At 45.6% G+C, this 25,302-nt stretch overlaps 2 protein-coding genes across 2 annotated transcripts; both read left to right on the top strand.

The window, feature by feature from the left end:
* Positions 1-811: 811 nt before the first annotated feature.
* HMCES (5-hydroxymethylcytosine binding, ES cell specific) lies at positions 812-11,427 on the top strand. The gene is made up of 7 exons (XM_074957667.1): positions 812-968; positions 2,546-2,742; positions 4,719-4,862; positions 6,035-6,154; positions 7,118-7,278; positions 7,919-8,111; positions 9,568-11,427. Exons 2-7 carry the CDS (start codon positions 2,560-2,562, stop codon positions 9,769-9,771), a joined length of 1,005 nt encoding a protein of 334 aa, XP_074813768.1. The 5' UTR covers positions 812-968; positions 2,546-2,559; the 3' UTR covers positions 9,772-11,427.
* Positions 11,428-14,853: 3,426 nt separating this feature from the next.
* Positions 14,854-23,648, top strand: LOC141990465 (histone H2A type 2-B). The gene is made up of 2 exons (XM_074957666.1): positions 14,854-14,909; positions 15,177-23,648. Exon 2 carries the CDS (start codon positions 15,263-15,265, stop codon positions 15,641-15,643), a length of 381 nt encoding a protein of 126 aa, XP_074813767.1. The 5' UTR covers positions 14,854-14,909; positions 15,177-15,262; the 3' UTR covers positions 15,644-23,648.
* The last annotated feature ends 1,654 nt before the right edge of the window (positions 23,649-25,302 follow it).

Below are 25,302 nucleotides of genomic sequence, written 5' to 3'. Positions count from 1 at the left end.
CAGCAAAACACAAGGCTGAGTGGGCAGCTGACCACGCGTCCTGCGGACACAGACCCTGGCCATGAGCGGAGGCCATGGTTTGGTTGGGAAGGGTCTTTGCCAGAGATGTGCAGCTGACAGAAGGGCGGGGAGCCAGGAACACTCATTCCGCCAGCTCGGGCTGGCACCCATGCTCCGATGCGGTTGATGATATGGCCTCACCAGTTCGGCCTGACTGAGGGGGTTACACGGTCCTTTGCACAGGGTGCCTGTGCAGAGCACTACTGGGGGCAGGTTTGTGACTGTCAAGTGCATCCGGGCTGTGCCCAGAGCCCTGCAGCGGAGCAGAGCTCGAGAGAGAGAAGGCAGGTAGAGATGCCTGTGCCCCTGTTTTCCCCCCCGCCCTGGACAGCCCCAAATGCGGCCCTTCCTCCAGCCCTAGGGTGACCAGATGTCCCGATTTTATAGGGACAGTCCCAATATTTGGGTCTTTTTCTTATATAGGCTCCTATTAGTCCCCCTCCTCCTGATTTTTCACCTTTGCCGTCTAGTTCCCCCCTACCCAGCCGTTACATAGCCCAGCCTGGCGCGGGGCCTCGCGTGGAGCCCGGCTCCCCCGCAGCGGGTGCTGCGAGCTGGGACCGGCCCGGCAAAGCCCCAGCCCTCTCTGCGGCGGGTCCCGGCCCCGGGGAGCTGGGGCTGGGGCTGGGGCTGGGGCCTGGTCCGGGGGCAGGGAGAAGCCTGGCTGCGGCGGGGCTGCGCCCGCGCTCACCCCCTGGCGAGCAGAGCCAGCCGGGACCAGAGGCGCACGCGCGCCCCGCTCCCTCGCCAGTCCGTGGGGCAGGCCGCGTGCCCGGGGCAGAGCCTGGCGGGGGCCGGCAGCACCCCCGTCACGTGCCCATCGCCGCCCACTCACAGACGGCGGCTGGGACCCGCCCCAGGGCTGTTGGCGGCTGCAGCGGGCGGGCTGAGGTGTCGGTAACGGCCGGGTGAGTGGGAGTGGGAGTGGGAGCGGGAGCGGGAGCGGGAGCGGGAGCTACCCTGGGCTGGGCGACGGAGCGGGCCCAATAGAAACCCACCATGGGGCCAGCATACCCCTGGGCAGCCCCCCCCCCCGCAGTCAGTCTCCCTCAGTCCCTGGGCGGGAAACCCCCCTCTCCCCGGAGACCCCTCTCTGTCCCTGGGCGGGAACCCCACAGTCCTTCACCGGAGACACCCGCTGTCCCTGGGCGGGAAACCCCTCCCCCCGACAGCCCCTCACCGGAGACCCCCTCAGTCTCTGGGCGGGAACTCCACCCCCCCACAGTCCCTCACCGGAGACCCCTCTGTCCCTGGGCGGAAAACCCCTCCCCCCGACAGCCCCTCACCGGAGACCCCCTCAGTCTCTGGGCGGGAACTCCACCCCCCCCACAGTCCCTCACCGGAGACCCCTTCTGTCCCTGGGCGGGAACCCCCCCCCCCCACAGTCCCTCACCGGAGACCCCCTCTGTCCCTGGGCGGGAACCCCCCCCCCACAGTCCCTCACGGGAGACCCCCTCTGTCCCTGAGCGGGAACCCACCCCGACAGCCCCTCACCGGAGACCCCTGCAGCCCCCCCTCCCTCGGCAGGGAGCTCTTCCAGCCCCTTTTCCCCCCACTAGGAAGCCCCACAGCTCCCAGGCAAGGAGCGCTGCAGCCCCCTTCCCAGCCAGGAACCCCCTTACAATTCCCCTTCCCCCCACCAGCAACCCCTCTCTGTCCCCTGACCACTTCCCTCTGGGCAGGGGTCCCCAAATCCCTCTCTCTCCAGGCAGGGGACCCCCATTTCCATGCTCCACCAGGCAGGCCCTCAAATCACTCTTACAGTGAGAGACCCCAGTCCAACAACCAGTGACCCAGAGTAGAGATTCCCACTCCCCCTTTCCCAGAGCTGTGCTGCATGGGGCCTCCCCTGATTTATTGGTTCCTGTAGATTTAGATGTATAGTTAAAGTAAATACAGGGGAACAAAGGGCTTCCCCCAGCCTGTGTCCAGGGGTCTGTTTCAGTGGATATAGTGGGCAGCAACACCAATCCGTCTTGTTTTTTTTCCAAGGCACCTATTTCTTCTATCTAAGCACCATGTAACAATTAAAGATAACTTTGAGCATGTGTCCTCCCAGCCTCCCTTGCTCCACTGAATATTACTCAACTGCAATCCTTAGTCATCCCACTGAAAGAAGAGTGTTACCATCGTAGATGGGGGGGAAAGGTATGGGGGAATGCCCATTGAACTACGTGGTGTGCATTAAATATGACACTTCAATCACTCGCTTCTTGTTCTCTCATCTGTTCATTGTATGCTTACTTAGATTATTTAAATCTTAGTGGCTTTTTTACAATATCCAGCACGCTTTTGGGCTCTGTAAATAATAAAGCCCTGACACTTTGCCATAGAGTGGACAAGGGGTTGAGTGGTAGGGGAAGACGTACATGTAGTAAATTGCTCCTTTTGTGTCCAGTGTGAAGGTGAAATGTATTCATGCTTTGTCACCTGAAATCAGATTTGAGGCCATTGTTCCACAGCATATAATGTCCTCTTCTTTTAGGAAACTTGTGAAGAATGTGTGGGCGCACGGCCTGTGCTCTGGGAGCAGATCGCATCCGCCGGGCCTGTGTGTACCGTGATAACCATGGTAGAACAAGACAACCTGAATGGAGAGATGCTGATAAATACAGCCCCTCCTACAACAAGAGTCCCCAGTCCAACAGCCCTGTTCTAGTTTCTCGACGACACTTTGAGAAGGTAACCTTCAAGCAAAACAAAATACTTAGCACGCATTATGGTGCATCCTATACAATGACTTGTAGTTTGAAGGGGGGTAACTGTATATTTCACAACTGTACTTGACCAGTTTGATATAAATATCTTTATATTTTGGAGCATTACAGTTTTCGGTCTCTCCAAGCCTTAGTAGTTTAACTCTAGTTCTGTATTTCCAGACTCCTACTGCTAGTATGTGCTTTGCAGGAATTCATACTGACACTTCAGGCTTTTCAGTACACATGCTTGCTGTATTAGTAGTGCCGTATGTGTTCCTACTTCTACAGTAAAAAGGTGTTTTAAGTTCTGTTGAAATGTCAGGAATTAGGTATTTGTTACAACTACTTAGATTTGTAGAACCAGAAATGTTTAAAGGTGAAAATTAAAAATATTAACACTTTATCATTCTAACCCAATACACCTGCACAGCATTTGAAAACTACTTCCTCATTTACTTTTCTGCTTAAATACTATACTTAAAATTCCACAGTTCTCCTGCAATAGCTGATGAGATCACAAAGCAGAAAAAGATGGTGCTTGAAACATATCTATTTATTATTTGTATTACTGTAGGGCTTAGGAGCCCCATTTATGGACCAGGACCCCATTATGTGAGGTGCTATACAAACATAGAACAAAAAAAGATGGTCCCTGTCCCAAGGAACTTACAATCAGTGTGTAAGACCAGAGACAACAGATGGGCGTAGGCAGACTGATGGAGGAGTACAAGGAAACAATGAGTGGTATTGGCCAGTATCATAGGTAGTGGTCTCAAGTGTACCAGAGGCCTAACTATGAGCACAAGCAAACATCTGATCATACAGTTGTCTTTATTAAACTACTTTCCATGCTTATTCACTATTTGGGGACAGTGTGACACACTTTATTTACAATGTTGAAGCAGAAACAATTGGATTTGTGCTTTTCTTTGCTGCTTTCTATTCTGCTTGTAGGCCTGAAAGTTTTTACAAAACTCAAGGCCAATAGAAATGTTTCTGTGTAGTTTTGTTCATTGGGAACTTTTTTTTTAACAAACCATTTTCCTGTGGTATTAGCCACCCAAACATTGCAGCTTTTGGCTGGCACCTGAGAATCAGAAAGTGAATTTGACTAGAAGCAGAAGTGAAACCCACAGTCTGTTTCCATTGTCCAAACTGAGAAAAAATGCAAAAATGTGAACAGTGAAAGTAAGTTAGACTTTAAAAATGCTCAGATTATTAAAACAAAGTTATTGTTTGTAACATTTGTAAGAATTTTTTTTTTAAATAAAATTAAGGAACCTAACAGTGTCCTTTTATAATTATTCATTACATTGGGGAAGGCCCTAAGATGATGATGTTGCTGGGACTTTTTTCAGTAGGACAGAATGTATAATATGCTTAGAGTGGAAGATCTCTGAATAGTGAAGTAAAAATTGCAAATTTACTATTATACACAAATATTGTATTATATAGTAAATGTTCCTTATAACCAGTGGTGTTTATATTTATTTTTGAAAAATAGCCATATTGCATATTGCTGGGTCTGAAAATTAATCCCTTGCATATTTTCAATGACTTTCTCATAGGAGTAATAATTACTGATTACTTTTGAATCATTTTTCGGTTGCAGTCACGTATCAGCACTGAGTATATTCTCACACCCATACAAAACAGAAGTGATAGAATTGCCAAGAAAAGTAACTAGCAGAACAGCAACTAAAAGTTTCTTTCTTGTCAGAAAGTAACCTTTCTTCTTAAAATGTAAGATATTACTTTAATAAGTTATCTGTAAGCTCCTCTTTTCTTGTTAGGCTCTCTGCCACTAGTTGTAGTGAGTGAGTTTGCTGTGATCTGTTGTGGTCTCCACTATATAATGGAGAAGGCAGAGAGCTACAATATGCTCTGATTACTTTGTAATTTGCTGTCTGCTCCTGTCTTGTGTACTGGCATGAGGTGCTTTTCTATTTTATGTGAAAGGATGCTGACTCTTCTGAGCGTGTCCTTGCGGCTATGCGCTGGGGACTGGTCCCAGCCTGGTTTAGAGAAGCTGACCCTTCCAAAATGCAGTATAAAACCTCCAACTGTTGCAGCGATACCATGATGGAGAAACCCTCCTACAAGGTAAGTTTACAATATTATTGCATTTAATGAGTCTTGAGAGAAGGAAGATTTTATAATCATCAGCTCCTAGCAGTGCTACTAATGACTTGTAAACCAGAGATCTAAGCCTCTTCCTAACAAGAATTGGCCACCACCACCCTGTTGCACAGAAAATAAATCCTTCTGAGTGACACACTGTAAAACCTAGCATTTCAGTTTCACTGAAACAGAGGAACCCAACAAGCGATAGCTTTTCGCATGCTGTATTTGACCAGGTGGCCTTAAGATAACGTGCTGTTTGGTTCAAGTACAGTTCAGGCTGGAGAAAACAAAGACATTGGTTCTATAGAAAGAAAGCTTTGGGAATAAAATACTACTTAAAATTAATAGAAAGCTTGTCTGTTAAGCCAATTGAGCAGCAGCACAAGGAGCTCCATAGGTAGACTTATCCTGCCCCCCTCAGCCAATAGGTGGGTGTACTGTTTGGTGGGAGTCTATAAGAGGGGGTTCTATCACGCTCTAAATTATGGAAGGTGAGAACATAAAGGATTATTTTGTCTTACTGCTCATAACCTTCAGTGAGTTAGAGACTCTCAGAATTACCCTGAGTATTACTTGCAGAACACCTCCAACTTAATTTTGGTGTGTGGTGGGTAGTTAGGTGCCTATCTCCCATTGATATTAATGAAAGGGAGTAGACAGAGTGCCAATTACTACAGTGACATATTTAAAACTAAATCAGACTTCCTGAATGGAGTGGAATAGAATGACTAGATTTCCATCTTGTGCTAGTGTGGAGTTCTCATGCTGCCACCACCATGTATTAATGTATTTTAATTCTTAGGTGGTTATGGGACACTATCAGATTACTATGTATAAAACACATATACAGGAATTATCTACATAGTAAGGCTCTAACTTCATCAAGAGCTTTTAATGGTGGCATAAACCCTGATATCAGAGCATAGTTTTATGTGAACAGAACCCCAGTGTGGATCTACAGCTTTAATGTCTATGCATTTGAGGATCAGTTATAGAATACAAAAAGTGTTATAAAGAAATGTGTTCCCTATACTTCAACCATGGCCTTATCCTCCCCTCCTTCTCCCACCCCAACAACCCTTTTATTTTAATACCTTCCAAGCTGCCATCTGCTTTGATTTGTGACATGGTCAAATCTTCTCTTCCCAAAGGGACCTCTGGTAAAGGGCAGGCGCTGTGTAGTGCTGGCAGATGGATTCTATGAATGGCAGCAGCACAATGGAAAGAAGCAGCCCTATTTCATTTACTTCCCACAGCCCAAGCAAGAAATGGTACTGGATTCCCAGCAACAATGTTGTTTTAATACTCAGCAATGAGATATAGCACTTTCTGGTTTGAAAAGGCTTTAGAAATATTAATTAGTTGTCACTTATCCTGAAGAAAAACATGTTTATTTTATAAATGTAAATATAAATTTATATTATAAATTCAATCACTCCAGCTGTGTCCGTGATTGAGGTTCAGGCATAGGATATTGGAAGCAGTGCAGCTTAAATGTGTGGTGAGGCCTAACTTCCAGGCAGGTGGAAAGAGGGCTTTGGCAGTGATGGAAGATGTCCCGCTGTCACGTAGTCATCCCCTGTATATTAAAGCCCTGAAATGCAGAAAGATTAGCTTCTCTTATGTTTGGAACTGTTGCTGTAATGTGTGATGGTACACCCAAAGCTGCAGTCTGTGCATGGCCTTTTGATCTACAGTGTGCTTCCCATCACTCTTCTGACGGAAGGCTTGATCCTGAGGAGTGCTGAGCACAAAGAGCTCACATAGAAGTCAATGGCCCTTGGTAAAATTTCACAGAACAGAGTTCTGAATAATCTCAGAAACTCTTTTCTGCCTGTTGTGCTTTCGTTATTTATTTTTTCATGGAAATGTAATCTGTTACATCGAAGATCTTATCTGCTACTGTTGCTTATCCTTTCTCCTCTCCTGTGACCTCACAATAATTTCCAAAGTAACAGTGTACAATGCACAGGTGGAGAATATTGACTTTGAGGGGGGGGGGGGGGAAGGTATCAATGCAAGATGAAGTTCCTAATAAAGTTTTTGTGTAAACAGCCCTAGAAATAGGGAAGAGTAATTAAAATAGCAGATGAGGCATGGGTAGCTGAACTACACTGGTTTTGAGTGTTTTCTGTGAGACATCAGATAGCCTTTAAATATCTTTGTATTGAAATTACATAACATAGAAAGGAGATTAAGAAAGATTGTGATCATTCTGTATCTTTATTTTCCAGGCAGATGGGAAGGATGATGATGAAGAGTGGAAAGGCTGGAGGTTACTCACCATGGCTGGGATTTTCGATTGCTGGGAGCCCCCTGATGGAGGGGATGCATTGTACACCTACACCATCATCACAGTAGATGCTTCTAAAGGCTTAAGTGATATCCATAACAGGCAAGTGAGAATGACTGGCTGTGGATTGTAGAGTTTAGGGGGGCAGAGATTAGTGGCGAGTGTGTGGCAGAAAACTTTCCCTTTACTTCTGTGCTGTGTGGAGCAGGTAGTGTGACTGTATTCTCCTACATACATAGCCTTGGTGGCCAAGAACACACAGGCCAGAAATTCTTCCATGCTCTTTCTACCTGATCCCCCTAGAGAAGTACATTAGAACATTACTGACTTGTTTCAGGTCACTGAATCTTGCCCTTGCCATAAATCACTGTGTTTGGCTCCTTGCTGGTAGCAATAAGAATTAAATTGCTCATAGGCCTGCCTAGTGATTGACAGACCTTTTGCCTCCTCTGGGGAAGCAGGCTGCTTTGGTGAAGTTAGTACACTGTTTGCCTCAAAGAAAAACATTGTATTAGTCCTTTCCTCACGGCTTCAGAAATTAGGTCTGTGTGCCTTCAAGCCAGTTGTTAACGTGCTAATAGTTATTGCCAACACAGTTTATCCCCAGATAGCTGGAATCTGGATTATGTTAATTCTGGATCTTAGTTTGGCTTTCACCCAAATCACTCAGTCCTGCCACGTGGCGGATAAGTTGTGTGTCTCTATGTGGACTTAAGATTTCTGCATCTCCTCCCATGTTTAGGATGCCAGCTATCCTGGATGGGGATGAGGCCATCAGGAAATGGTTGGACTTTACAGAGGTATCAACACAGGAAGCCCTTAGGCTCATCCACTCCACAGAGAACATTGCTTTCCACCCGGTTTCCACTATAGTAAACAACTCCAGAAACAATACACCAGAATGCCTCGCTCCCATTGGGTTGGGACCAAAGACGGTGAGATCTGGTGGTTGACACAAATCACACTTCCCTCCATAATACTGTTTAATAATAATAAATAGAATAGTACTTTGTCCTCTGTCTAACTTTGTAGCTGAGGGTTTTGCTGCTCTTTACAAACAATGAATTAATCCTGCCCGCGAGGTAGATAATTTATACCCATTTTCATAGATGCATAGATTGTTCATCCTGGAAGGGCCTTTTAGAGAGGAGAAAATGGAGGCTATAGACTCAGGGCCAGATTTAGGGGCAGGTGACTCAGGCGACCCCCTGGGGTGCCAGGCTTAGGGGGCACCAGGCTCGGGGGTGCTGTTTTTGTTGTTAGTGACAAAAGGGAAAATAGAATGTTTGAAGTAAAATGTAAATACAGATTGCAGATCCTAGCATGCAGATTTATTATCTTATATGACAGGATGAATCATGCATGCAAATCATGCATCAAAGTTGTGAAATGAGCTACAAATGCAATAAAAAATAAGGTAGTCAAAAGTTTAACAAATGGGGTGGGGCATGCCACAGAATATAAGAGAATAAATCACATGTTTTGTTTAGCTGTTTATTAGGGGCTGGCAGCTCACTCAGTGCCTGAGGATGAGAGGTAGATTATGCCATGTAAGATTCTTGATCTACCCCTTCTAACTGATTCAGGATGGCTCTGAGAGACTCCCAAATAAGGGAGTGTTATGTACTCCTCATAACACAAGAACTAGGGGTCACCAAATGAAATTAATAGGCAGCAGGTTTAGAACAAATAAAAGGAAGTATTTTTTCACACAACACACAGTCAACCTGTGGAACTCCTTGCCAGAGGATGTTGTGAATGCCAAGTCTATAACATGGTTCAAAAAAAACCTAGATAAGTTCATGGAGGATAGGTCCATCAATGGCTATTAGCCAGGATGGACAGGGATGATGTCCCTAGCCTCTGTTTGTTAGAAGCTGGGAATGGGCGACAGGGGATGGATCACTTGGTGATTACCTGTTCTGTTCATTCCCTCTGTGGCACCTGGCATTGGCCACTGTCAGAAGACAGGATACTGGGCTAGATGGATCTTTGATCTGACCCGGTATGGCTGTTCTTATGTTCCCAAAGGCAGCCATCCATCCCCAGTTGCAGAGAGGGTCACTACAGTGAAGGCCCCTCAAGGATTCCCATTCCTTTTCCTGCTCTTCCAGAAATAAACCATGTTGTATAGTGTCGGGATCACTCTGCTTAATATGGTATATTCTTTCCTGAATGGCATTTAGGATTAATCCGACTGGGACTTCCACGGGAACTTTCTGCAAGGCTGTGTAACTGTAGGGAGTGATGCTGCTGCTGCATCTTCCCCATTCTGAAACTGGACCCAGCTCATTGACTTGGTACCCATGTGGGCATTTTCTGATGTGCCTTGCATATATGACCAGCTATTTCTGTGGTTCTTATTTTTCTTATTGTAATTTGTCCTCACAGGAAACCAAAGTCAGCACTAGCAGCAAAATGATGTTGGATTGGGTGAAAAACAAGTCTCCCAAGAAAGAGGAAGGTGATTTGCCCAGATGGTCCAGCCAGTTCATCCAAATCGCTGCACCCAAGAGAACCAGTGCAGGCTTAATGCACCAGTGGCTGAAGAAGGAAGAGGGGGATCCTTGTGCAAAGAAGCCCAAAACTCAATGAGCTGACTTTCAGTTCTGAGTTCCTAAGTAGATGCAGCGTGTTAGCTTGTTAGATCCTGCAGACTGGTACTGAGACTCCTGTGACCTTGTTGCATTGAGCATTTAAACGTGATCTCTTTAGCACTGATGTGATTTTGTAGCTTGTTGCCCTTCTTGTGCTGATGGTTTACTGATTCAGGAGAGCAGTGTTTGGTTTTTAAAACTTTCTTTCTTGTCTTCCACTAGCAGGGACATAGATTTAATGTGCAATGCTCACCTCCCACCAACTTTTTCACTGCAACCCAGTGGTTGGCAGTGACCTGCCTTGGGAATGTCTATGGATCAAATATATGTGAGAGAGGCACTTAAATGCAATCCATGCTCTTCCCATTGGATGAGGAACAGAAAAACTGCATGGAATTCTTTCCTGTGGTGGTATTCAGCTGGTTCTCCTGTGTGTTAATTCTCCTAGATAGTCTGTTCTATACAGATTATTTTGGACACTTTTGATGCTTGAGAACTTCTGCAGCTGAAAAATGAAAAAAAGAACCTATGTTAAACTAGTATTTAAATCAGAGACAGAGACCCGTTCCCAAGGCCAGGAAATTCTGGGCTAACACTGCCTTGCTTTGTGTCGGCACAGCAACATGTATGGGCCTCTGCATAAGGCCTCCAGAACAGTGGGATCCTGATGTCATATGCGGAAAGGAGGATATTCAGGATCCTGGAAGCAAGTGGCATGGATACAGGTGCCTTTTAAAACTGAGGAAGCATTCTATTGTGGAAATGGGGAGGGGTGTGAGTAAGAGAGAAATGCCTTGTTAAGTCAGTTTTGCTGGTGAAAGCTAAAAAGTGGCCTTACCTTTAAATCCTTTTCCATGCTCATTGTCTGTCCCATTTCTGACAGGCTGACCTGCCTTTAAGGAGTCTGTATGCTATTCTCAAGGGCTGCTTTGAAAACCATTCCCCAGTGGTATTATAATATTATGGAAGCCACTAGAAGTATCCCCTCAAATTTCCCACTGTTACCATGTAGTCATAATGTAGGCATGAATCAGTATTTTAAGCAGTGTTATCTAACCCTGCTCAGAGCAGGGTTAGATGACACAATGGTAAAAATGGCAGCATATTGTCTACACAAAACCTCACACTGACAGTAGCAACACTGGTAAATTTAAAGAGAAAGTCCTGATATTCAGAAGTGCTGAGCGCCCACAGCTCCAAATGAAGTCAATAGAAGCTGCAGGTACTCAGTACTACTGAAAAACAAGCTTTAATGTGTTGGCATGACCTTAGAGAGCAGGTTCCTGGGAATTACTGGGTTTAATCTGTCTTCTGTGGCAGCCATAACTCCTAGCTTTATTATTTTTTGTGGGGAGTGGTGTGGGAAAACTTGTCTTGGCCATAATGTTTGTGCAATCTTTTTGTTAATAGGATTTTAAGGTTTAGAGAGTATTTTCTGAATCCTTGATCCAGAGAGGGAACAATCACTCTTTTGAGTAGTTAGATCACTGGACTGTCACTAAAGTACAAAAGTAGTTTTTTGTCTTTGGTCTGGGACTTGAACAAACAGTGAGAGTCAAATGTTAGAGCAAAGACCTTAGCATGTGGGTGATCTCTGGAGAGCATCACTTATTTGTGTTTGAAATAGTAGTTTGTAGAAAATAAAAAGCGATCAGTTGGCTTGTTGTGATGTGTCCTTGTGTGTGTCTGTCTCTGTATACTTGTTACCAATCCATAATCATCCACTCCACAAGCAATGTGAATAATGTGTCTTCCTCACCCTTGCAAAAAGAGACTTCACAGAGTACAGTGAGCTGTAAGACTTTTGGCTGGCTAAAGTTCCTGAAGAGGTAAGAGTTTATTTACAAATTAAAATATTCTCAGAAGGCAGATTGATGGCTCCACTCAGAAATGATTTGTTCTAAGGGAGCTACACAGATGCTTCTTAGGTGCTGTGGAGAGTTTTCAGGGATGGATGGTTGAGCAGCAGCCTTTGGAGTGTTGAACAGGAGTGTGGTAAGATACCATTAAATAGGGGAGAACCAAATCCATACGGCAAGGAAATGAGTTCTTTTAAAGATATCAAACTATATCCCAAGATATATCAGAACCTTACGGTAACCCATTACATTACATTCATTGGGAAATGCTCCATTGAGCCCCATTTCTGACACCTTGGAGGAGCTAGGGAATGTCTCCTGCTAGCTGATCGGTAGTTTGGGTGGATTTAGGGTTTCCCCTTGTCTATGCTTAATGTAAACTAGCCAGAAACAGTTTTGCAGTCTATTTCCCTATTACTGCCATCATTAATCTTTCAAGACAAAATAATGTATTATCTAATTTCAGTCCCATCCAGACTCTGGAAGAATCAGAGGGCTGGATTTGTGGTCCCTGAAACTCTTGTCTCAACACCATCTATGTGCTTCAGCAAGCAACATGCAGAAAGTGAGAAATAGATTTCTTCCCCTGCCAAGTCATTTCTTCTTTCGGCAGAATGATTTTGCTGCCCCTCTTCAGTGTATTGGCTGTAGACAGCAACCATTACAGAACAGACTCTACAGAAAGTCACAAGCATGCATTTAATTGTTGTAAAACTCACTGTTGCTACTATGGAGGGAGGCATGAGGTGAATACAGACCTGGCAATCAGGAATACTTGATTCTAATCCTCCTCCTAATACTCTTTTATTGCCTTGGGCCACTCATAATCCCTCTCTGTCTCAATTTTCCCATCTGTAAAATGGGGAATAATCCTTCTCCCTAACACTCATAAGGGCTGATTATGTGTAGAGCATTTTGCAGGTAGAAAGCACTGGAAGTGTTATCACTAAATAACTATCTTTATATTTATATACTGTTCTCTCTAAATAACACCTTTAAACTTATATCTATTTCCAAGTCAAATGTGTCTCCATTCAGAAACTGTTAAAAAAAATTTTAATGAACATACTTGGTACCATAATCTCATCCTGAAGCTCATATACTTGCTTCAAATGAAGCCCTTCTGTTGAAAGCCAAATGCCAGTTCTGCAGGCCCTAATCCCCCCACTCCCAGTTATGCCAACAGCTGTGTCAGTAACCTCAGAAAACAAGTGTATTGTTTTTCTTAGTGCTGGTCTCTCAGGAATGAGGAATTTTTCTTTTTACATGCGAGTATAAAACCTAGCACTAAAACCAGGGGCTTGCAAACCCATTGCCAATAGCCAGGGAAGTTTATTAGTTTTGGGAAAGGAAAAGGCCCATCCTATTAAGGTAGCAGGAGACTGAAATGAAATGAGATTTTCCTTAGGTGTTTGCACAGTGAAACAATAGGCCTTTTTCTAGAAGGGCAGCTAGTGGCATTATCAGTTTGATCAAAGACGGACAATGTGGCCATGTCTCCACTAGCCCTTTCTCTGAAAAGTTTCACACTCCCTCACTGGTGGTAGCAAAATGGGAGCCCTAATATAGAAAAAGTTGGTGGAAGTAGCGGCAACTAGGGTTTTAACCACTGTGTCATGTAGATTTATATGATGATGCAGTTGCTGTACACTAGGGCTCCCAGTGATGGAATTACACCAGTATTAGAAATGGTGGGATTTATTTGCAGGAAAAAGGGCTAATGTAAACACAGCCTAAGGATTATTGGATAGCAGATCTGCCCTACCAATATTGGGATCTCCAACAAGAGAGCTGGGATCCCCTGTATTTTGCTGATTGTCCTTGATTTTATTGAGAATATTTAAGAAGGTAAGAGACTGCTTGCTCCTCTGTGGCACTCCCCTAGGGGAAATACAGCTTGCTCAAGTAGGGAGACTGATCTACTGGCTGCCCTTCTATTTGTGGTCTACAGTGACACTATATTGGCACACCTTTAAAAAAACACTCTCAATTTCAGAGTCCTGCTGCTTTGCGGGCAGAAGCTCTTCATCCCCGAGCAGGACAGGTACCAGTGGTGGTACTTACAGCTGTTAAAACTGGTAATCTACACATTCCTCTTTTTACTTTAATATAGGCGCCTGATGGCGGGTTGCTTCCCCTTCCATTGGGTGTGCTTCAACCCGCGTTAGCACTTGTATTGATCATGAGCATAAGCCTGGAGTTTGGAGCAACCCAAAATTGATGGTGGGTCGGAATAGCACAGTTGAAAGAGGGGGCAGAGTCTGGATCATACAGCCAGGTTTGTGTCTGATGTTTATTCCTAGTAGAGCATTTAACACTGATTCAGCCCTTCCAAATGTTTCATAAACATTTAATTCACGGTTAAGTGGTCCACATGTATATGTGGGCCTTATGTCCATAAATACCCTTCATAGCAGCCCTGGGGAAAGTCTTAAAGCTGTGGAAGCTGATGCTCAGAGAGGTAAAGTGGTGCCAAAGGCTAGAGTGAGGCAGTATTAGATTTGCAATTAGAATTTGAGGCTTCCTCCTTCTTAGTTCCATGCTTACACAGCTAGGGTGCCCTGTTCTGGAAGACAGGAGCAGTAGTCATTTGCCCTGGCACAAAAGCTACCTGCCCACATTTGTCATAACAATGAGCGGAGGGGAGATATTTTTCTTGCCTGTGACACCCCTGCCGCCCCAGTCCAATACCCAAGTGACATAGGCAAGAAGAGAGGGGAATATTGTACATAAAAAGAGAGAGGCTCAGCCGTGAGCCACAGAGCTACTGGGGCACAGTGCAGTGCAAGGTGCTGGTGTTTACAGCGGGACTGGAAGGTGAATGCAAGCGTGGAGGGTTTTCCCCGAGCCTGATATGGAGCAGATCGGGGGCCAAAGAAGACTAGCGACACGTGACTACTTAAAGCACTATAGCCGAAGCAGGGGAAGAAATATCCTTTCCCTGGTGCATCGCTTTGTGAGGCAGTCAAAGATCCCGTCTCCTTATAGCTGCTGTTGCTGCACATTAATATGCTTCACCACCAGCTCCCTTTGCGGGCGGCCCAGCCAGCGTCTCGACTGCCACTCCACCCTCATCCGAATCCGAGCATAGGGCGTTGCGGGCCCTATGCAAATCAGGGATCGGAATACCCGCCAATGGGAGCCTGGTCGACTCCCACGGCCGCCAATGGGAAGCGGCCGGCGGCCTGGGCTTGGATTTATATCCGCTCGCGGCTGCGAGCATTATTATCATTGCAGCTGCGGGCGTCTGGCAGGGCGGATCGGGCTCAGTGTGGTGGTGAGCGCCAGGGCTCTGCCTTGGGTTTCAGTCTCTGTAGGGTTTATTTTAATAGCGTGCGCATCGCTGCTGCGCGGGCGGTTAGCTGGGGGCTGCAGGCGGGGGCACGTCACGGGCTGGGTGCAGGTCGGCGGCCCCGCCGGGCCTCTCGGCGCTGCAGCCCGGGCACGTTGTAGCCCTGGCGGGCGGCTCCCGGGGCGGTCCCTCGGGGCGGGTCGTGCCCCGCGGCCTGCGCGTTGTAACGCTGTTGTGTCCCCCTCTCCCCAGGCCCTGGGACCGGCGCGGCGCCTCTCCTCCCGGCCGGCAGCCGCCGGGATCGGCCCCTGCTCCCCGCGCGCCGCGTCCCCCCCGCCATGTCCGGCCGAGGGAAATCCGGCGGCAAAGCGCGAGCCAAGGCCAAGTCGCGCTCCTCCCGGGCCGGCCTGCAGTTCCCGGTGGGCCGCGTGCACCGGCTCCTGAGGAAGGGCAACTACGCGGAGCGGGTCGGGGCCGGGGCACCCGTCTACTTGGCCGCCGTGCTCGAGTACCTGTCGGCGGAAATCCTGGAGCTGGCCGGCAACGCCGCCCGGGACAACAAGAAGACCCGGATCATCCCCCGGCACCTGCAGCTCGCCATCCGCAACGACGAGGAGCTCAACAAGCTGCTGGGCGGGGTGACCATCGCCCAGGGCGGCGTCTTGCCCAACATCCAGGCCGTGCTCCTGCCCAAGAAGACCCAGAGCTCCAAGAAATGAGCCCCGAGCCACCCGCGTTCCCAGGAAGTCAATCGATCCGCGATGCGGTGCAGCCAACCTTGGCGTTCCCCTCGTATCCTCTCCGTGTGCCCGCTCTCCCACCCCGGCCCCCCGATCTCCCCCCCCCCCATTGCTGCCGGGGGGCACTGCCCTCCTGCCCCCCATGTGCTAGCTTTGCAGTCCGGCAGCAGGGGAGGTCGTAGCTCTTATTACAGAATGATAATGAGCCTGTGATTCTTTCTCTTCCTCTCCAGCCCCCAGCAGGGAGGGAGGTATGAAACGAAGGAAGCAAGCAGTTTGAATTTGAAATAGTAATAATAAGAATAAAAAAGCCCTTGCCCAGGTGCCAGCACCCTGCCTGGTGCTTCTAGGTTGCTTTCTGGACTGTTTGGCTGCAAAGCTATCCTTCCAGGGTTGCTGGTCAACAACTCTGTTCTCAGAGCAGCATCTCTGGGGTTGGTGGCTTGCTGTTCTGGACCTGCTCACATTCCGTGGGAAGAAGTGTTTGGGAGAAGGAAGAATTGGTTGGTTCTCTCCCTTTCCCCCCCCCCCCTTCTTTTTTCTTTTTCCCTTTGGGAAGGTGTAACTAACTGCAAGGGAAAATATTTTGCACAGTGAAAGCTCCAGCCTGGAGCAGGAAGAGACTGGGCTTGGTCAGTGCTCTTTTTATTTATGTTGGTGGATGTAACCGAAGATACCATGTGTTTCCTTTGTATTTTACCTGGATATTGTTTGGGGGTGGGAGAGTCATGGAGGGTGATCTCTTCCTATTGCTTAACCTTTGCACGAATGATCTACTTTACTTTCTCACCTTGCTCCATGCAGGAGGTAGGGAAAGTTGAGGAGGGTGATAATTTTACCTGTTGTTGCTGCACATCCCCATAAATGTGATCAGAAATGGACTTAGTAAGTACAAGGAGGGTGGTGAGGCCAGGAGACTTTTTTCACATTTGGAAAGTATCTGTTTCTGGGAGGAACTAGTCATTCAGATACCAACTCTTGTTTTGTCCAGTGGTATAAGCGAAGATGTCATCAACTGTAAAAGAGCCCTAACTTGGGTCTCTGGTTACGTTTTGAAACCCTTCTTGCAAAGTCACCTTATTGTAGCTGTTTGGCTGAGTTCATGCACTCAGTGGACTAGTAGGATTAGTTATTTCTCATTAGTGTGGTCCTGTATGGTTTGGGGGAAAGGGTGCACTTGAAAATACTCTAAAAGAGCATTACAAGGTCATGAGTTGACCATTGGCAGGGAATGGAAGCTGCCATTGGTCTCCCCCCCCCCCCTTTTTTTCTTGATCCGATTAATAGCTTTATGTTGCAGAACCTCTTATTTTTATTGAAACTTAGCACTTGTACCCTAATTGCACTTTATAATGACATGCAGTGTTTTTGTTCATCACTACTTCTGCTTCTTAAAATGAAGTGCTAGTTATACATCTGTTAACTGTAGTCCTCCTTAATGGATTAATGTTTGTTTTTTTTAAAAACCTATAATTTACATAAAGCAAATATATAGTTAATGTGGTGGTTATTAAATGGCTATTTGGATAATGTATGAGCATGAAAGTCAGCCTAGCAGTCCCTGTGACACATAGTAGCTGTGATCTTATAGAAATTGGTATAAAGAGCAATCTTGTTCCTTATTGTGAGGGCAGCTTGTTTATGTGGAAGGTTGATAGAATCATGTGCATGTAGCAGTGTCTAGGCTGTTGGACAGTAGAACTTCATAATCTTCTTAAAGTGCAATGGACAACTGTGTCTGTGCTGTAAGTAGCATGTGTTCCACCTATCAAATCAGCTCTTAATTTTGTAGATGAAGTAACTTGCTCTAATTCAGTTATAATCTCTAGAATAGATGAATTTGGATGCCTGTAAGTGGTTTTATGAAGGGGTTTTTCACTCCATTGTAGAATGTGGAAAAGGTATGTTACTAGAGTATTGATTAGTGATAATGGAGAAGTAAACTTGATATGACACTGGCTGTCTGGGATATTCTGTGGTTTCACCCCTCCTCAGGCCTGGGGGAAACCGTTTTGTTTCTGGGCAGCTGTATCTTACTGCTGTTGCATGGGACCAACTTGGATTTTTTTCCTTCTGTAAACTGAGCATTAGGCCATACTGGGGTGGATGAGGGAGAGAATTAGGTATTTTTCTTTATATACAAATCACTGTTTAGAGAATGGAGATTCTAAAATGTCTCTATCTTAGTGTCTTGTGTTCTTTTGTTTCTCTAGGACCAGCATTCTGTACGACTCAAAGGAGATTGCTTTGTATTTCTTAGAAAATGCAGAACTTGTGATACTGAAAAAAAGAACAATGCAAACCCAAAATCTGATTAAACTGGTTCAGTATTGAATGTATGTCAAATTTGCTGTCTGTTATCACCACATCACCTAACTCTTGCTTGCATTGGAATTGTCATATCTGAGGAAACAAGCTGATATTTTTATGTCAGTAACTTTGTATTTGGATTCTGTCTTCCTGGGAGGGATGGGGGGAGAGATCTGATTTAGTCCAGCAATCCCAGTCCGTTGCCATAGACGTTATGTTTACTTTTTTCACTCCAGATTGATCCCCTCGCCTGTCTGTGTGAACAAACATAATAGTCATCCTCCAAATTTTTCTCCCTGCTGCTGGTAATGTAGAGTCACTTGATGACCCAGCCAATGAGGCAAATGCAAAGAAACTTGAATCTCCCTCAGAAGGTGTCACCTGCAAGGAAAAGCAAAGCTGGACTGGAACACTTACTCAGCTGGCTGATGATAAGCTTGAGACACTGCACAGGAGCTGAATTTCTAGTGTAGACTTAAGTTTCATATACCCTTTTCCACTTGTACTTAGGTGGAGAGCTCACAATATATATATATGCCAGGAGACATCTAGGATGTGATTCTGCAAAGACTTGTATTCCTGATTTTCTCTTCATGGGTGGGGAGGAAATTGAAAAAGGGGGGGGTGGAGAAGGGTGCGGAGGAGAGGACCATAAGCCAGGGAGTGCAGCACCTGAAGTGGTTTTCATCCTGTGCAGTGTTTACAGTTTGGTTCAATGGCTCTCAGCACCCCCACTGTACAAATTGTTCTAGCGCCCCTGGAGAGGATGCAGGCAAGTTTGGGGAGGGGGAGGGGGGGAACAGTGGTTGTCTTTTAAAGAGCCTGTAAATAGAAGATATTGAGGAACTTAATTATTTTGTATGCCACTAGCACCAGTAAGGATTGGGGCCCCTTCGCTCTGAGCACTATACAAACACGATTGTCTCTGCTGTAAAGAGCTTACAGTTTAGGATAGGATGCCACATGTGTATAACAAACAATTGAAGGAATGGGGGTTAGAAACCTGGCAATGGAGGAAGGAGGGCAGTAATGAAAACATTACCCACTACTGGGTCTTCTGTCAAATTCTAGGTAAGTGTCAGAAGTGCATGACTAGCCATCTATTTGGCTATTTCAATTTAGGAAAGAGTTTTAGTTTCTCTTGTGCCCTGCATCCAGTGGAAGCCAGGCTGATGTGTTCTTAACAGATATATTTATTATAGTTGATAAAAGCAGGTGATTTTTTTTTTATTAGCTGGGGTTTGGCTTTAGCATAGGTAGGTACACTTTACTTGTGGGTATTTAAACTCCATCCCAGTCCGCACTAGTCAAATAACAATACTGTGCAAGGTTTGGAATCCAAACCTACTTTAAAAACTTCTCCTATTTTTTTTAACTGTCAGATTTTTATAGCATTGTGACTTCAACTGGTAGCCTGCCATGAGATTTTCTTTATTGCTCAAAGAGGGGAGAGAATGTTTTCCTCAATTTCCTTTAGTCTGCCTTGGGCATTTGGCAGCGTTTTATGCACAGTTACCCACAAATACATGCAGGAAGCTATTTTGCATAGCAACATGGGAGAAGAAAAGTTCTATTAACAGGAAAAATACAAATTATTAGAAGGGAATTGGAGAGGTCTGGCAACTGAAACTGCTTCTAACTCTTCTAAAACTGACTAGATTTCAAATTAATAATGTCCTTTTAATTCTGCAAAAACTTGTGTTGTCATCTGGGCCCAGATTAGGGTCGGGCAAGTCAAATATTTGAAAGCACTAATTTATTAAAACAGTAACAAATAATAGTAAGACTTCATGGTCTCCGATAACTTACTAGGCATAACTATTTAAGGATAAGTCCAAGTTATTTTAACTCGGAAAAATGCAAAACAGTCAAAGGTAGGCTGGTGCCTATACCAGGGCATTCTTGCTGGAATACTTGACCATATTTGACTATAGTCAAATAATTGGTGGACCATTGACTGCCTGGTTGAGATCCTCAAAGGTATTTAGGTGCCTAGCTCCCATTGTGTTTAGGCACCCAACTGCCACTGTAATCCTTTGAGGATTTGGGCCGTAGTGACTAAGGAAACTACCCCAGATCTGCTTCTAAATGTGGTGCTTTTATAGCACCACAATAACCTTGGTAGATGGTAATAAAAGTGAAAGCTGCATTAGGAGACTGGACTGAAGAGACTGACTTAACCTATCAAATCTCTTGTGTGTTAACTTCTCCATGACTGCAGGTTTATATCCAGTAGCCCTGCAACTCCACCTGGGATTTGAAAATCAAGCTGTGTTCTTCTGTATGTCAATTACAAATATTCTGTAATCAGAATTTAGCTGATATCTTTGTTGATAGAATAGAATTCACACACACACACCCCTTCTGTGTAGTTGTACCACAAGGAGCACAAGTTGTGACAGTAAATCAGAGGGCTCTGACATAAGGGGAGTAGCTACACTGAGTTAGGAAGGGTGATTTTCACCTAGTCACTTTCTTGGCCTCTGTGCTCTGATAGTGTAGCAGACTGCAGTTCTGTCTGCCCACAGATTGTATACACTATGGCCAGTGACAATGCAAGTCTTGTATCGTTTCTTTGTGCTCCCCCTGTCTGTCTCCAGCTGCTGTCTCTTGTCTTTATACAGTAAACTTTGTTCTGTTGGTACAAGGCCTGCACAATGGAGTTCTGGCCCATGACTTGGGTTTCCATGTGTAACTGCAGTAATTGTCTTCTCTGTGCAGTCCTATCAATGGGCCTGCCCTTGCCTAGAGGAACCACTGCGACAGGTGAGGGGGGGAGTGCAGTCTCTGCTGAGGATTGCTCCTGTGAGGTAAGCGCCTAGGCCTTTTCCCAATGCTTGCTGATGCCTAGCAGGGGTGTGTGTGTGTTTCTACTGATTTCCTGTATGGCTTTAATCAGGGGCCCTTAGTCATTATGACACTAGGGAAACTGGCAGGGTCGTTAAGTGAAGGAGAAACTGGAAAGGAATTATGCTGTACATGCAGCGAGCTCTGCTTTTCTGTTGACTGCCCAGAACTTAAAGTCTTCTTAGATTATAAGTTCTTTGGAGCAAGGACTGTCGCGCACACATTGCCTAGAACTGTGGGGTTCCAGTCAGGAACACAAATAATAAAACTATGAACTGGACTGAAAGTACTAACTCTGAGCTTATTTCCAAGGGCTCATCGGTCTGTTATCAGATGACCTTTTTTTCTACAACTACTACTAACCTGGGCTAGATTTAAAGCAGTGATGTAGAGATGAGGTGAGTGCCTAGTCAGGAAGCCATCCAGTCCTTTTTATGACACACTTTCCTGCTAGGGCTTTTTGGCAGAAAAGAGTGATGACTAAGATCACTTAAAGATGAATCACAAAGGTTTTATTTTTGTTTTTTAAACTGGGTTTGCATTGCCTCTTTGGCTTTTTCTTTCTATATATTATACAGGAATGGCCTGACAGGTGGGCTGGGAGGGGAGTTGGAGTGGCTTGTCTTTAAATTATTGCTGCTTTCTCATGTGGTTTTCTAGGTGTACATGGGGAAGCTGTAGCAGCATAACCTAATATGTGAATTTTAAACCAGTGTAAACCTCTCTGTGGACATGCTTATTTTGGTGTAAGTGACTTCTTTTGATTTTTAGTTGTCTGTTAAGTTTAAAGTGCAATAAGCCACTCTCAAACAAGACTACGTGAACATGTAGAGGTTTGCATTGGCTTAACTACACTGGTTAAAAATGTTTAAAGTTGAACTGGTGCAACTTCCCCTGTAGACTAGCCCTTAAATATCAGGAATATCTCATCTGGTTCCCCTGGTTTTGAGGAAAAACATCTTGGGTGGATATTGTGAGCTCCCTACCTGTTACTTGACCAGGAATAGGATTGCTGAATCTTTAACATATGTTTTCTCCAAAGTTTTGATCAAAAGAGTTAAACAGGCCTAAATAAAAAACTAAACTCAAATTACAGAACTTTCAGTGGTCTACCTAAAAATCCCTCTTGTTCTCTTGACTCTTGTGATGTTGCTAGGTTTCTGGTCACTATAGTCTTCCAGGTTAGAAAGGAGATGAATTTCTAATAATCAAAAGAAGGGTGTGCTACTAATTTCCAGGAACACTTGGCTGCAGGAGCTAGTCTCTGAAGATTTTTATCCCACAGTCTTTCCTAAACCAGATTCTAGTAGGATCCTTAGATCGTGAAAGCTTGTTACACTCAAACAAGTTCTGACTACTGACACACACTGTACTTCCCTTCACTTAATGATTCCTGGCTCCCTTTTTGCCTGGAGCTTATAGCAAGGGAAGACACTTATTTACAGGAGACCATAGATACCCATTTGAAGTGCTAGAGGTAAGAGACTTTTCTTCTGCTAGCCACACTACGAGGCCTTTTCATTTTTGCTTTCTCGCATTCCTTTCCTAGACCAGTCTGTCCTGACTAGAGCCTACTTTTGTATACAAGTGTATATTCTACGGTAATAGCCCACAGCTGTCCCTCTTAGAGCATGCAAGGTGGTTGCTTGTTACAGTATACTCTTGATGTGGTAGAGGTCATGTAACCCCAAATTTTATGAGTTGGACATAAGATTTGGGGTAGGTGTCCTGCACTCATCTTTTCTGTTTCCGAGATATCTCCCACCCACTTTTTATTTTTTCTGCATTTTATTACAGCTTCTGTAGACTGCTGCTCAGAAAGGATCTGGGATAAAAGGGCTGGAATGAAATCTTGCCGAGTGCCCTGATTAAAAATCCAAGTAGATAGGAGGAGGAGGAGGCGGCAGCAGTGCTTTAGCAAGAGATGAGTGCAGTTCTTCCTGTGCATCAATTCTTCTGCCTTGTTATAGTATAGGAAGGGAGACGCTCAAAGCTTGCTACTTATGCTCTCTAGATTTCCCTCTTTAGGTGCTCTGGCTCTGCTCCTGAAGGGAGAGGTTGAAGCAATTGGCTTATATCTCTGAAAACATCACATTTAAACAACCTTACTGGTGTTGGCTGTAAATGGCCAGCTGTAGACTAAATGTCAAGCTGCCTGTACCTTACCAAAAGAAAAATGCATAGAAAAACCATTCTGTGTTGTTCCTGGGCTCCAAACTAAGAAACTCTGCATGGATGTCTTTGATGTTTTATGAGGAATAATGAGTCTTACACTGAACCATTAATCAGTGAAGTGCAAAAGTACTGAGAGTAAGATGCATAGGCTAAGTCTTAAAACATAGCCTGTGAAGACAAAACTATAGAGCTAGTGAAGTCAAGCTACAATCAAGTCCACTCAATTTGATGGGGACCATGTAGGCAAATACTGTACATGTAAGGTAGTGTAGAGGACAAATCCAAATGTTGCCATATTGGCTGTTACAGTTGTAAAGTCCTGCTTAAAAGTAATGAGGAAAGGGCATCAGGCCCCACTTTACGGTGTGGCTGCTGGGTGAACTCTTTACAAGGATAAGAAGTTATGCTTACTGTGACCTCTGCTAAGCCGAGGGGCAGGCTATGATGCTGCTGTGGGAAGGGAGCATGGGTGTGAATCTAAGCCCTAGTTTTTTAAAGATTATTCCCAGGTATACAAAGCTGTGCTTAGAACATGAAGGCATACAATTTACTGAGCTGAAGATGGCAGTAGTGGGGCTGCTGCATTATCCAGCAGTCAAGTCAGCTTGGGCTTTACCTCTCTTTAATTGAATTAAAGGTGAATGTGAACAACCTTCTGTGTAGTAGCCTTTGTTTTACATTGTCCAGCCATGCTGCATTTATGCCCCCAATGTGCCACAAATTTTGGTATAGATAAGGGGCTAGAGATCTGGGATTCTGTGCAGGTACCTGGTGGGAGTGGGGGTTGGCAACAGGGGGAGGATATTCTCTTCCTACCTGTCCCATGTGGGAGCAGAGCTGCAAGAACTACTCTAAAGTGTCACTAAACTTGACCTAATCCCCTCTCGGGCAATGGTGTCATCCTACTTTACAGTGAGTGAAGGGCTGGAAGCATGTGGGCTCTTTCCGACCCATTGAGCCTAGGACCTCTTTTTAGTAGCTTGTAGTTGAGATAAACGTGGTGCAAGTAAGGGCCTAACGATCTGTGCTGTACAGGCACCTATGCCAAAGAGCAGCTTTGCCTCAGACCCAGCCATGCTTTTGAGGCTTTATCGCTGCAGTTCTCAAACTGGAGTCTGAGAGGGTACCTTAGGAGGTCTGAGAGTCATGTCTGGGTTCTTTGGCCCTGCTGCTCAACTCTTCCCCCTCCCTTCAAGTACCTCCTGCAGCCTTGAAACAGCTATTCAGCTGTGTGCAGGAAGTGCTAGGAGGGAGGGGGAGGAGCAGGCATGGGGTGTGCTGGGAAAGAAAAGGGATGGGGATGGAGCCTTGGGGGAAAGGGTTGGCTTTGTGTAATTACAGGTTTCAGAGTAGCAGCTGTGTTAGTCTGTATTCACAAAAAGAAAAGGAGTACTTGTGGCACCTTATGCTTTGTGCTCCTACTCGTGCTACACTGATAACATCTTCATCAGCTGGACCCATGGAAAAGAAGCCCTTGAGGAATTCCACCATGATTTCAACGATTTCCATCCTACCATCAACCTCAGCCTGGACCAGTCCACACAAGAGATCCACTTCCTGGACACTACGGTGCTATAGTCTCAAGGTGCCACAAGTACTCCCTTTTTCTTTTTGTGTAATTAAAGAGTGTGCAAACACCCTTGCCCTGTCTCTCTCCCTCCCACCCCCTCACTCACTTTCACTGGGGTAAGGGAGTGGGATGCAGGCACTGGCTGGGCAGTGCCTACTGTGGGTGGCTCCCTGTTGGAGATGCAGCGGAGCTAAGGCAGGCTCCCTACCTGCCCTAGCCCTACACTACTCCCAGAAGTGGTTGGCACAGCTCCTGTTGGCCAAAGTTCCCAGCCAATGGGAGCTGCAGAGTTGATGCTCAGGGTGGGGTAGTGCCCTGACTCATTCCCCCCCAGGGGCTGCAGAGCTGTACTAGCCGCTTCCAGGAGCGGTGCCAGGGCAGGCAGGCAGGGAGCCTTTTAGCCTTGCTGTGCCACTGGAATTTTAGTGGCCTAAAGTTTTGGCTTTAGTAGCCTCCGGGTGATGGAGCCTGATTGTGGGAGCCTCCCAGTGAACACGGGAGTGTTGGCAACCATCACCCCTAGGGAAAAAGTAGTTGGGGGGGGGGGAGGGGGAGAGAAAGAGTATGTGTTTGTTTTTCTTCTCCGATCAGGTAGGAGATACCTGTGAAATAATATTAACATTAAAAACAAACAGCTAAGCCCATGGCTGAAAGTCAGGGCTGCTGCTGTTGCCCTTGCTCCCCTGTCTGGCCAGTTAGAGGAGCCTAGTGTAGGTGAGTGCCCTACTCTTACACT

Source organism: Natator depressus, chromosome 7 (assembly GCF_965152275.1).
Source record: "Natator depressus isolate rNatDep1 chromosome 7, rNatDep2.hap1, whole genome shotgun sequence".
NCBI classification, from domain to species: domain Eukaryota; kingdom Metazoa; phylum Chordata; order Testudines; family Cheloniidae; genus Natator; species Natator depressus.
The sequence above is the reverse complement of the archived record's forward strand: the minus strand, read 5'-3'. Positions and strand labels throughout refer to the sequence as shown.